Here is a 12,533-nt window from a genome sequence, read left to right on the forward strand (position 1 = left end):
AAAAAAAAAAAAAAAAGGAGAAGAAATCTTGCCTCTGCCCGGGCTTTGCTCAGCTAAATAAACAAGTCCGTCTGGTTACGGAGAAACCCAAGAAAAATGGAGAAATCGAAGATTGGGAGGAGGTTCGAAGGCAAAGCAGCGATTGTGACGGCATCCACTCAGGGCATCGGGTTCGGCATCGCCGAGCGCCTCGGCTTGGAAGGCGCCTCCGTCGTCATCTCATCCCGCAAGCAGGTCAGTCTCCGACACTCATCAATTCTTCTGAAAGAATCTTTGACTTTGTTCTTTTACGTGAAATTCATCTGGGTTTCTTCAATTTTAGTTAAATTTGATTTCTTTCGGGTTTCTGTGGAAATTGGGATCGAAAGATGAACCCCTGAATTTCGTTATGTCTTGTTGCTGAAAATGAAATTAAATGTTTCGGACGGCTTCTGGATAAAAGTGCTTTCTCACTGCCAAAACTTCTGACTACGTTTGCGAGAAGTATTGCACCAAGCGTATGTTTTTAATAAAAGCATTCTATACCGTAAGTGCTTTCTACAGAAGCAGTCAGAAACGAATTTTTAGCTTATTAAAATGGAGAAGTTTTTGATAATTGGGCTAATGTGTTCCATCAATTCGGATGTTTTTTTCCGGGAAAAATGAAGAGAGGAAGAGTTAGTGAAATATTGCACACCATGAACTTCAATCAATCTAAATCGTACATGTTTGAATCACAAACTTCTTTTGCTATCTTCCATAAGCAGCAAGTGGTAATTGAGTTTTATGCTGTTTTTTAATGGTTGTGGCGGGGCAATTTTTTTTCGTGCTTGATCAAATTGTTCCAGAAAAACGTTGATGGAGCAGTTGAGAAACTTAAAGCTCAGGGAATTGAAGCGTTGGGAGTCGTATGCCACGTTTCAAATGAGCAACAAAGGAAGAATCTCATCAACAAGACTGTGCAGGTAAGAACATTTGTTGAATCCGTGATTTTTTGTGTTTACTATCGAAGCAAGACGGGAAATACACATCCAAAAGCTGGTAGATATAGTAGGCTGCTAGTGTCATAATGAATTATACTTGATTACAACCTCTGATCTAACTCACCTTCGAAAAGAGATGATCTATGTTCCTTATAAACAATCACTTTCTCCGTCTCAATGATTCTTCAATGCCATTGTACTAAACGATGAATTTTACTGGTTTGTTTGCAGAAATTTGGAAAAATAGATGTGGTAGTATCAAATGCAGCTGCCAATCCATCAGTTGACCCCATATTGCAAACCCAAGAATCTGTGCTTGACAAGCTATGGGAAATCAACGTCAAAGCTACTATACTTCTTCTCAAGGTAAAATGTCATAGGAATAAATGATTAAGCAGTCATGATCTCTTTTCCGATGGAAATTTTCTACTTGATCCATAAAACAGTTGCCGAGATAAACTTTTATATGACTTATTTTGTCCTCTTCTCACATTTTCGATGTGCATAAATGTCTGGTGTAGTATGCTAGGTTATAGTATTAGATTATTTTTGCAGGATGCGTCGCCGCACTTGACAAAGGGTTCTTCCGTTGTTATCATTTCCTCAATTGCTGGCTACAATCCACCAGGAGCTGCCATGGCTATGTATGGGGTCACTAAAACAGCCCTTCTTGGGCTAACCAAGGTATGTAGGTGGTTCATGTCTTATGCCGTTTGTTTCTTCTACTCCCGAAGCCACACATTTTCTTCTTCTCATTCTTTGCTGCTCTTGTTATAGGCCCTTGCTGGTGATATGGCGCCAGATACTCGCGTAAATTGTGTTGCTCCGGGTTTTGTTCCTACAAACTTTGCTTCATACATTACAGAAACTGATGCTGTGGTAAGTATATACATGCATATATATAGTTCCTTTACAACGGATCTCGGTTAAGGGGCTTTCACCTTCGTGGTTGACTGAACTCGAATGGTATTTTGTTGCAGAGGAAGTCCCTCGAGGAGAAGACGTTGCTCAACAGGCTCGGCACCACTGGAGACATGGCTGCTGCCGCTGCCTTTTTGGCATCTGATGATGCTTCTTACATAACAGGAGAAACTATAGTCGTGGCAGGAGGGATGCCCTCTAGACTCTAGTTCCCTTCTTTATCGACATGTTCTTTGCTCTATTAACTACAAGAACAAATGTTTTTCATAATTGGCGTTAGACCTTGAAGTAAATATCAATAAGATTCCCTACTATTGATTTTCGAGTTTAATTTTCGCCATCTCATAATGTATAGTCATTCTTTCCAATATAATACCGAAAAATATAAAGGAAAACTAATGAAAAAAAGTTTAAAAATTGAGTTTTAACAATAACGACAAAATAAAAGGTAAAATAAATAGTACCCTGATTAACTTTTTAGTGTAAATATGTGATTTTTTGTTAAAGTAAACAGTACCGGAAGATTTTTGTTAAAGTTTCCAAAATATAATAATACATATGAATCTCACATCGGAGTGTAATTTTTGCATTTACAATCTTTGATACGAAACATTACAACAACAATAACAAAACCTCACCCCACCGAGGTCAGCTGTATGAATCTTAAAAAGTCACTGAGCTTGTTTTTGCGCTAAAAAGAATATCAACATTACTCTTCCTGTCACAAACAATACACATTACAGGATGAAATACAAATACACGAGAACCAAAAAGAAACCACAGAAACCCTAGGAACTACTTTTTGTATAAAAATGGAGCATCAGATGAAAGTCACGAAAGGCAGCCGGAACCCCTTTGGGCACACTATGAAGCTATGACATATGTACATGAAATCAGAGCATCCAGATTTCCGACGATCAGAACATCCAGATTTCCGGCGTTACATCATCTACAAACCTTTTCAAAAGGGTAGTAGTAGAGCCTTTTTGCCCAATTACATTACCACCTTCACAGTATCTTCAGTCTTTCTGAACTGCATCTTTAGGCTTACATACACGTAACCGCGAAAGGAAAGAACAGAGCCGGTTGTCGTGTGTTTTTCCCTTCGGTTTCAGCCTTCATATTTTCACATGCAAAACCCATTTCTAAACAAAACTATCACGAAACTGAATATATCTACACAGGAACCACATCAGCATTCTGATTATCATCGCATGTCAGAATGAGACCGTCAACATAGGTTGGGAGAAGGCAGCGAAACCATTGAAAACCTGTTGAGACAGGCTCCGTTGGAGGGACAATCATGACCACATTATCATGGCGTCTGACAACCCCCATCACACTTACTGTGCTACCCTCTTTAATATACCTGACGAAGAAGAAATATACTCTTAAAATCCTATAAATTGTAAACGCCAGAACCTCACAATTTGTATGATCATGCACAAAGTATGACTAGACACAAAAAAGGAAGAATACCCTTCTTTGAGGCGCATTACGCGGTCATCAGCAGAGAGGCTGCGCTCACCAAGCCAGCGCAAAAAACTTGGAGACAGCTCTCTGTTTTCCTTTGTCACATCCACCACAGTCGCTGGTTTTACAAATGGGGCAACCTTGGCTCCATAGCCAGCTTTCACTAATGCTCTTAAACCCGATTGGAAGTCTGATAAGTAGAAGTCAGACACATATTTCTGTTCAAAACAAACATAAAATTAGTTTTTAAAATTCCAGCCTGATTGAAATCTTTGCACAAAGAATTGCATATGCATTCATTTTGTGGTGTAAAACATTTACAAAAGACAAAGCAATGGTGTATATATCTATATACATGTATGTAACTACTAGGTTTCACTTCTCAGAGATAGTTGAGTGCATTAGTTACAAATCTTTATCACAAATCATCGTCGGCCAAACTTTGACACTGAACGCAACTAAGGGCACATAAGCACAAATATTCTGACAACTAACCTCTGAATGTCTAGATTTTTTATTCTCCGACTTGTGCACACAGCATCCTTTAGATTCACACAACTCTGTGGAAACATATACACACCTAGGTACTCTTTGGTAGGACGATTCCAACGGAATACTGCCACAGGTAACAACCTACATGCAGAAATATCCACATATATTACCACGATATGAAAGACAAGCATAGAAGAATAAAACCCAAACATCATACTAGAATAAAAGAGCTACTACTATGGTGACATCCAAGATTGTTTCACATTTTTTACATGGCAACATTTTAATCAACCCTAATCTACATGGAAGGGAGATTAAACTCGAGTGATGAGTGCAAAGGAGCAGACACTCTGTCACAGCCAACTGACCTAATCCGCTTCTGCAATATTGTTTTACTTTTAACTTCTCTGCTAGTGATAAATGTAATTCCTAGGTGGTACCAAATGCCCGTATATCTACAATACACAAATGGAAACATTCCAATTGACTGTGATAATCCAACCTCCTTACATTAGTCTTTGTCAAAATCAAACAATTGACCCAAAGTGTCTTCAACGCAAAACTATAAATGTTACATTAAACAAAAGGCTTAAATATAGTAGCTCCCTGCATAAATGGGGTTAAATCACATAAAAATAGTTGCAAGAGAAAAGGTAATTGTACTACAAACTGCTCAAGCAAGGACATTCTCTGGTATAAATAACTTGTACTTAAACACAATTCTTAATTAACTATTTAATACAAAATTTAGAAAATTGGAAGTGTGAATTAAAAGAACAAGTGCAAGTAAAACATCAAAAACTAAAAACGTAACTTTGAAGGTTAGGTTTTCCTAATGCATTAACTTGTGGCATTCAAACTAGAATGTATATCTAACATGCAATCCGTCTATGGCATTTAGATAAAAATAAACATGCAAGACTCAGTAAGTTTTGTGAAAAACGTTTGAAAAACCATGCAACCCTTAAAAGCGTGACATTCGCCTTAAGTGAACTTACATTATCAATCACAAGAAAGCATTAACCAATTTTAGGTTGATATTTCAACAAAAATTGCATCCAATTACTTGCCTAAACATCTTAATGGTAGCTAAGCATTAAGACTTATACATAGTTTAAAATCAGTTGTTGACACTTCAAAGCAAGCATGCATAACATCATATGTAAATTGAAAAGAAACTATATATTCATGCTAAGCTAGGTAATTAGTAACTCAGTCATAATTAAATATAAAAAATTATTAAGATGAAAATATAGGAAAAACACCCTTGCATAATGAAGTACAATCGACAAGCTCTCTACACCGAGTTCTCAAAGCAAAGTCGTGCATGAGAAACCATAAGGCTAAGACTCAGCTATAAATACTAGATCAATACAAATCCTACCTAAACCAGGTCACCCAACAAATCTGGAAAACTAAATAAAATAATAAAATTGAAAAATACATTCCTCATTTAATGGGCATTTGGACCGCACAGAAATTCGACCTTTTGACCGACCAAAGCAGTATGAGTTCAGTCCCAAGAGATATCAATCGAAAGCTTGAGACGTCGTTTCCAACTTTATAGAAGGAAATTTCTTCCAAAAATGTCATCTTGACAGACTTACGGCAAACAGTCTCAAAACGTCAATCTATCAGCACTAGGCATCTGCCTTCATTTAATTGTCACAATCAAACGGCTAGAATTACAGGAAACAATGGGATTTTGGAGTGATTCCAATTGAAGCCGATTCCTTTAGACGTGAAGTTGATTATGTCAAATTTTCAGCCATTAATTCTAAACCTTGGTCATGACAATTAAATGGAGGCAGATGCAAAGTGCACAGATTGACGCTTTTGAATTGTTTGGACATTAAAGTTATTGAAGATGACGATATTTTAGGAAAATTCCTTCTCCAAAGTTGAAGGGGGCATCTTAAGCTTTCCAACGCCAACTTGCATGCTTGATTTTACGCATATTTGGTTTGAAAAGGTGTGACTTTCTGGCTACCCAGTTTACCAAAGTAGAATAGGAATGTATATTTTAGTTATATTATTTTATTTGGTTTTCCAGATTTATTGGGAGACCTATTTTTGGTAGGATTATGATTTTCTAGTTTTCTTTATATATAGCAAGTCTTGCCTTAGGGTTCAATACGTTTTTATTTTCTTGGAGAACTCCGACGAGGAGCTTTTGATAATTTGTTCTTTATACTACAAGGGTGTTTTCTATATTTTTGCAAATTTGCATGTGTTAACTCATAAGTTGGTATGACTATATAAGAGTGTTAATGGTGACGGTTAGCCTCTGTCGGGATCGACCTTGGTTGAGCTGTTTATACCACACTAACCTTGTTCTCTTACAAATATTTCTACGTGATTTAACCCTCGTTTTGCCTTGGCCTATCAAGAATATCTTTTTGTTATTCAACCGCATTTATGGAGTGGGAAAAATCCTATCAATAATAAATTGGGAAAGTATCTAATTTAAATAGCAAGAGAACCCAATTATTTTAAGAGCGGGCAAGCAACTAAATAAATAAATATGAAAAAGAAAAGGAAAATCTGAGAGAGATGGGGAGGGTGATTACCCCTGTAACCTTGACGTACTGTCCGTCAATGGCACCTCTGAGCTCAGCATCTGGGTACCTCCTCACAAACCCTAGCAGTCCTTTTCTTCCCCAAACACAATTCCAGACAACAACCACCAGCACCGGCACCAGAAAGAGCGCCACCGCCACCAACATCACCCATTTCTTGACGGCCACCATCAGAAACCCACCCACCAGCAACCCCATTGCCGCCACCACCATGAGCACCCAAACCGCCACTTTCGACACCCGAAACTCCACTTTCACCTCCTCGCTCAAAGTGGTCACCGACGAACCATACAGCACTTTGCTCATCGAGCCAGTGTGTTCCAGCTGACCGGACGACCTTCTGGCCCCGGAACTTAGAGGGCCCGAGCCCAATGGCCCGGAGGTGATAAGGCCAGTTACCTGGAGCTGTGGAGTTAAGGGGCCTGAGGATTTCTTAGAAATCTGACCGGAGTTGGGTCCCGATCGAACGGATCCGCTGTTGTGTTGGGATGATGAAGAAGGGCGTGAGCCTGAGAGCTTGGAAAGAGGAGGAGGTCCGCTGGATGGAGCAGAAAGAGGATGATCGGCAATTTGGATGTCGAACATTTTACCTAGCTCTCCAGATTTCTTCACATCACCGCCAGTGTATGGGACGGCGCGCGACGCCATTGTCGGTTGGCGCTCTTTTAGCTGCTGCTCGGGCCGGCCCGACACCACCAGCCCGCTGCTGAGCTGGTGAGATGGGATTCGACTACTCATTTTTGGGGTTTTTACAGAGAGGAACTAGTAGCAGCAGCTGCAGAAGTTCGAGTTGCAAGTGACGAGGAGAGAGAGAGAGTGGCAGTGTGGGTGTGAATGGTGATGGTGGGAGTTCGAGGGTGGAGGTGACGCAAATGACTGAAATGGGTCTGAGGTTTTGTGATAATGACGTGTGTGTCCGCTGTCTTCAAATGGCGATACAGCCATGTTACTCGATTCGGTTTTTCCCTATTTTGATGATGACTCTTGTTATGCGCCCACCTCACATACTCACTCACCAAGTAGCCTTTGATTTTACCCTTTTACCCCCTCAATCTTTGTTGCCACCTGGTGAATTCCACGATTGAAGCGTCATCATTTCCGTCGCCAAAAAAAAAAATATGTGTACATTCCGATCATGATATTCCTATGGCATCTATTTTTTATATGTTTAGCTCACCGACTTCACTCGATACCATATTATACTAAAGTTGGTAAAGTCTAAGCTAATATTGACGACAGTCATTTATATATAAATTTATAGGAACAAAGTTGGTTCTTAGGGCGATCTTACTAGGCCAATAGCACATTAGTAGTCGTAGTGGCAATTTTTTCTTGCAATGCATTAACAATTATGATCAACTCATGCGCATATGAATATCATCGGATAATTCTTCTTGTAATGTATTAATTTGCGAATTCAGCTAATGCTTGTTGTATAAGCGATGCACTGGTAGTCATTGTGCTGGTCTTCTTATATTGCATTAAAAATCAGAACCATCTCACACTCGCATGAGTAGTCATCCTAACAGCATTATTGCAATATATTAACGGTCAGAATCAACTTACACGTAATAAGCGATTCACTACAGCATTGTTCTACATCAGATATTCTATATGATATTGATCTCTCACAACCATACTTCTTGGTCAAGTTTCCACCAAGAATAACAAACTTATTTATTTATTTATTTAGATCAAAGAATAACAAGTCATTACCGACCTTAATTTTTGAAAAGGGTAATTTGGTAATTTCATGTTACGGTGGGCCAAAACAATACATAGGAAATGGAATCGACAGTTTGTCATGGCGGTAAAGCCTCTGCCCTTTGTCTTTTGCAAGGGATTATCTTCCTCTATGCTTGCAATTGCGTCCTTATTTGGAAATTACGTTTGTTCGCTGTATCTTTTTCTAATTACGCTACCTGAAGCTTAGTACTTTAGTGGTAGCTTTGCATCTTTCCGTCCTTTATTCTTTAGTCTTCTTCAAGATTAAAGTTTGCTTTTAGGACGGTAAAATTGGTCTGAGTTCCAAATCTTTGGGCCGATTTGATATGATAATTTTGGATTATGGGCTGCTAGTCCACATTGATACTGAACAACATTTTACTTAGTGAATTTTAACGAAAAACTTATGGTACTGTTTATTTTAACGAAAAAAACACATTTTTACGCTAAGAAATCAACAATCGTATTATTTACTTTACCTTTTATTTTGTCCTTATCATTAAAACTCAAAGTTTGAAAACCATTTTCATTAGTTTTTCTTTTTACTTAAGGTTTTCTAATTTTAATTAAGCCTATAACGTAATGTAATCAGGCCAATTGGGAGTTTGACCGAAAGTATTATAAAATGTATAACGGATAGCCAGGATGTCATTCCACAACTTGTTCGTAAAAACTATGAACAAATACGCAATTTTAATTAAAACGTTCGTTGTTTGAAAAAAGGAGTAATTAGGTTTTCATCCTTATTTTTACTACTCTATTGATTAAAACCTTATTACTTTTTAATTTTTGATCAAGGTCCTTTGTATTAATAATATCATTAATTATTTCAATAATAAAATATTTTTTATTTCTAAAAATATTCATTTAATATTAAAAATATTACAATTAGTATATTTATATTTATGGCTAAATTTTTTATCATATATTTTTATTTTTAGTTTGTACCCATTTTTAATTTGCAACCCTTTTTTAATTTGTACCAATTTTCCTTTCAGTTTTAATTTGTACCCATATATTAATTTCTTTTTGTGCCCATATTTTTTAAAGTTTTATTTGTATTGTACCCATATTTTTTTATTTATTTGTACCCATTTTTATTTTTGCTAAATGTACCCATTTTGAAGAATGTACCCATGTTTTGATACAATAATTTTTTGGTTATTTTTTATGAATGTACTCATGTTTACACACACACACACAATAGTATATTTATATTTTAATATTTTTAATCACACAAATTATGGTTTTTTATTTAAAATCTCATTACTATAAACAACTATAAATTTTAATTTTTAATTTAAAAAATATAGTAACGTACATAGAAATAAATTATCAATTAATTTCAGGGACTTGGATCAAAAAATGAAAACCAACAAGGTTTCAGTCAAAGACTATTCATAACTAGGGACCGCATCCAAAGTCTCCCTTGAAAAAATGATGGAGAAAGAAAAAATTCATGATAAAAGAAAAAACTTGAGCGTCTCTTCAATCTACTCATTCAAACAAACAACAGCAATCCTCATACATCAAAACGAAAGAATGATGATTAGGTTTAAAATAATTGTAGCATTAGTGAATTATTAAATAAATTAAATGCAAATGTATATTAACTATAGTTAGACGATGAGCTGCTTTTAGTAGCAATATATTTTGATTGAACAATTTATATATATAAGCAAATAGATCCGTGACACTATTTTTTACATAACTCTTTACATTGATTTTTGTGGACTCATTTCGTAAGATATTTTAACGATTTGAACAATCTATCTTTTATAACGTTATTCATAGATCATCCTTACAAAAAATTAGACAAACCCTAAATCATTAAGACATTAATTTGTGGTGAAGAAAATGGACGAATACGATCATACAAAAAAATCCTAAACTCCTAATCCAATAGTAATATAGTTTCAGATTTTGATGATTTTTTATAAACATGATCTTTGATGGAAGACTTAAAAGATAAATAATTTAGATCGTTGAAATACATTACAAAATGAACCTCACAAAAACTTGTGTCAAAATTTGTGTAAAAGAATTGGTGTTACGAATCTGACCCATATATATACACATTTTCTTAGACGAAATCATTTTATATTTAAATAGGCACTTTGTAATGAAGCTATTACCGCGATCCGAAGTGCAATAATGACATAGAGGGAAGCTGATTAGTGTTAAGGAAAGCACCTATAATTATAAAGGTTTTAATTAAGAAAGTTGTCGGTGGAGGGAAAATAATGGGTGCGACAGAGAAGGAGAGTTTGGCAATTTGGAGCTCATGCATGTTTCATACAATAACAATGCATATGACATGACTGATGGCCTCATGACCATAATGGACATAGACATTAAATATGCTGTCATCAATCAGATGATCATTTGATTGATTTGACTAATTAAAAAATTTTCACTCAGATACGATGATGGTACATTTTAGGGGTTCTATATGAGTAATTGTACCCTTATTTTACCAGAATTCTCTTATCTTTTAATCTATTTTCCTTTCCATCATTTCATATTTTAATGATTATGATTACGTCATGTTTATATCTTGTTTTAAATATTTTATATAAAAAATAAAACAAAAAATTGGTGTAAGAGAATGTAGGACTGGTTCGGTATGAGATACCGAACCGCAAATCATGTCCCGATTCCTAAACCAAAGTTTTCGGGAATCTTAATTTCAAGACCGATTCCAATCTAAGTTTTCTGAAATTCAAAATTTCGGAACAAATTGAGATTCCCGAAAATAGTGACCAATGCATAAATTGCCTTAAGACCTGCAGAAATCGAACATACAAATCCAGAAATCAAATAGGAGAAATTGACCATGCAAATCCAGAAATCTAATCAACCAAACCCACGTAAAATTAATAAAAAACTTCAGAGAAAATTAATCTAGAAATCCAAATCCAGAAATAATCAAAGGCCCTAAATCGTAAATCCCTAATTCAAACTGCTAGATCCGTTAGTCGTATGAATATCTGTCTCTGCCTTGATAGCCTTGGGTAGTTGGGGGTAATTACTTCTCTGGAGAGGGTGGGGGTAATTACTTCGAGTCTGATTGCCATAGTCTTCAGATCTGTAATTAGCTAGGGTTGCTTCTTTCCTGACGCCTTTTGCGGATAGAGGAGGGATTAGCTGTCCCATCCCCCAACTCTCCAAACCTGACCCACCATGGCAAATCTGGATTCAAAAGATTTGGGAATTTAAGAGTATAAGGGGTTGGGTGCATACAGACAAGGATTTAGTGGGATTGTTGAGGGAGTTGAAGGCGTCAGAAGGTTGGTCTATGAATTAAAGACAGGAGCTGAAATGTGTTTAAGGTTTCTCGATCAGACTCACCAAGAAGAGAAATATGCTCACAGTCACAGAGGAGAGAACTTTTCTTTTTGCGGTTCTGGCATTGGTTTTATTTGTATGCCAATCTTTTTTTTTCGTTGTTCTTTGGTAGAGCTAGGAAGTAGGAACCTAAAGCAAAAGGAAAAGAGGATTTCGGGATTACCAAATAAATAAAATCTGAAAACCAATCCCACAATATTTCGGTATTTTACAGAACGGGATTACCAAAGTTTAGGATAATTTCGGTTTGGGTTTGAGATTTTTTCGGTTTGGTTTGGGATTTTTAGGAATTTTTTCCAACCCTAAGAAGAGGGGATGGTAATAAGAGGAGAGAGAATCATATTCTCCCTTATTTAGTAATTTTCTTGTTAGTACATGACAAAATTTTTATTTAACAACAATGGTTAATGCTGGTATTTTTAGATTTACAAAGATAATATATAGTGTTTTTGGGCCAAATAGAGAGCCCACTAAAGGATGAGAAGATCAAGACGTTAGTCATGCAAGCTAGCCAAAGAAACCCTGATGACAGAGGCCACTACGAAAATAAAGACGATTGTGTCAAACCACCACTCATAGCCCTTAATTGTCTATTGATAAGAAGAGATGAGTGTAGAATTTAAAATACTTTCTGACTGCTTAAGCCATTTATCATACTTAACAACTTTCTGGCACGGAGCTCCAAAGACAGGTCTATTCAGGTGCCAACACAGAATTATGTGTAGGCCATAATCAAGAACATAAGTCTATTAATGGAAAGTGCTTTTCAGCCACTTTCTAATGAATGTTGTGCTCGTTACACGTTAACTTGAGAAATTATACAAGTAGCTCTGAATAAACGTCACTTCTTCTCTTTGTTCGACGCAATAAATGATAGGGTTGAGAGAATTAAGAGCTTAGAACGTTTTGGGCTCACTTATGGCTTTACAAAGAGGTCAAGTCCCCTTACAAGCGGTCAGATCCACGAGAAGAAAATTACATTACAACTATATGGTTGTGAAGTGCTCATGTAATTCACATCAAATATATATCA

General features: G+C 36.4%; 2 protein-coding genes across 3 annotated transcripts; one reads left to right on the forward strand and one right to left on the reverse strand.

The window, feature by feature from the left end:
• The first annotated feature begins 23 nt into the window (after positions 1-23).
• On the forward strand, positions 24-2,214 carry LOC126587492 (tropinone reductase-like 3). The gene is made up of 6 exons (XM_050252571.1): positions 24-234; positions 828-944; positions 1,194-1,328; positions 1,518-1,646; positions 1,740-1,841; positions 1,943-2,214. Exons 1-6 carry the CDS (start codon positions 97-99, stop codon positions 2,090-2,092), a joined length of 771 nt encoding a protein of 256 aa, XP_050108528.1. The 5' UTR covers positions 24-96; the 3' UTR covers positions 2,093-2,214.
• A 193-nt stretch (positions 2,215-2,407) lies between these two features.
• Positions 2,408-7,371, reverse strand: LOC126587488 (uncharacterized membrane protein At1g16860-like). 2 transcript variants are annotated; one of them, XM_050252567.1, is made up of 4 exons: positions 6,419-7,359; positions 3,852-3,989; positions 3,363-3,574; positions 2,408-3,252 (listed from the first exon to the last, which is right to left on the reverse strand). In XM_050252567.1, the coding sequence occupies exons 1-4, from the start codon at positions 7,163-7,165 to the stop codon at positions 3,060-3,062; spliced, it is 1,290 nt and encodes a 429-aa protein (XP_050108524.1). In that variant the 5' UTR covers positions 7,166-7,359; the 3' UTR covers positions 2,408-3,059. The 2 variants fall into 2 exon arrangements, with proteins under 2 accessions (XP_050108524.1, XP_050108525.1); XM_050252568.1 differs by lacking the exon at positions 3,852-3,989 and having other exon boundaries at positions 6,419-7,371.
• Between the last annotated feature and the right edge of the window lie 5,162 nt (positions 7,372-12,533).

This window comes from Malus sylvestris, chromosome 10, assembly GCF_916048215.2.
Source record: "Malus sylvestris chromosome 10, drMalSylv7.2, whole genome shotgun sequence".
Taxonomy (NCBI): Eukaryota; Viridiplantae; Streptophyta; class Magnoliopsida; order Rosales; family Rosaceae; genus Malus; species Malus sylvestris.

Excerpts from the sequence above, each read along its gene's own strand:
- LOC126587492 (XM_050252571.1), top strand. The coding sequence starts at position 97 with ATGGAGAAATCGAAGATTGGGAGGAGGTTCGAAGGCAAAGCAGCGATT. Across the intron at positions 1,329-1,517 it reads CTACTATACTTCTTCTCAAG|GATGCGTCGCCGCACTTGAC; the intron begins GTAAAATGTCAT and ends TTATTTTTGCAG. Across the intron at positions 1,647-1,739 it reads CCCTTCTTGGGCTAACCAAG|GCCCTTGCTGGTGATATGGC; the intron begins GTATGTAGGTGG and ends CTCTTGTTATAG.
- LOC126587488 (XM_050252567.1), bottom strand. The coding sequence starts at position 7,165 with ATGAGTAGTCGAATCCCATCTCACCAGCTCAGCAGCGGGCTGGTGGTG. Across the intron at positions 3,575-3,851 it reads AAAAATCTAGACATTCAGAG|AAATATGTGTCTGACTTCTA; the intron begins GTTAGTTGTCAG and ends TGTTTTGAACAG. Across the intron at positions 3,253-3,362 it reads GTAATGCGCCTCAAAGAAGG|GTATATTAAAGAGGGTAGCA; the intron begins GTATTCTTCCTT and ends CTTCTTCGTCAG.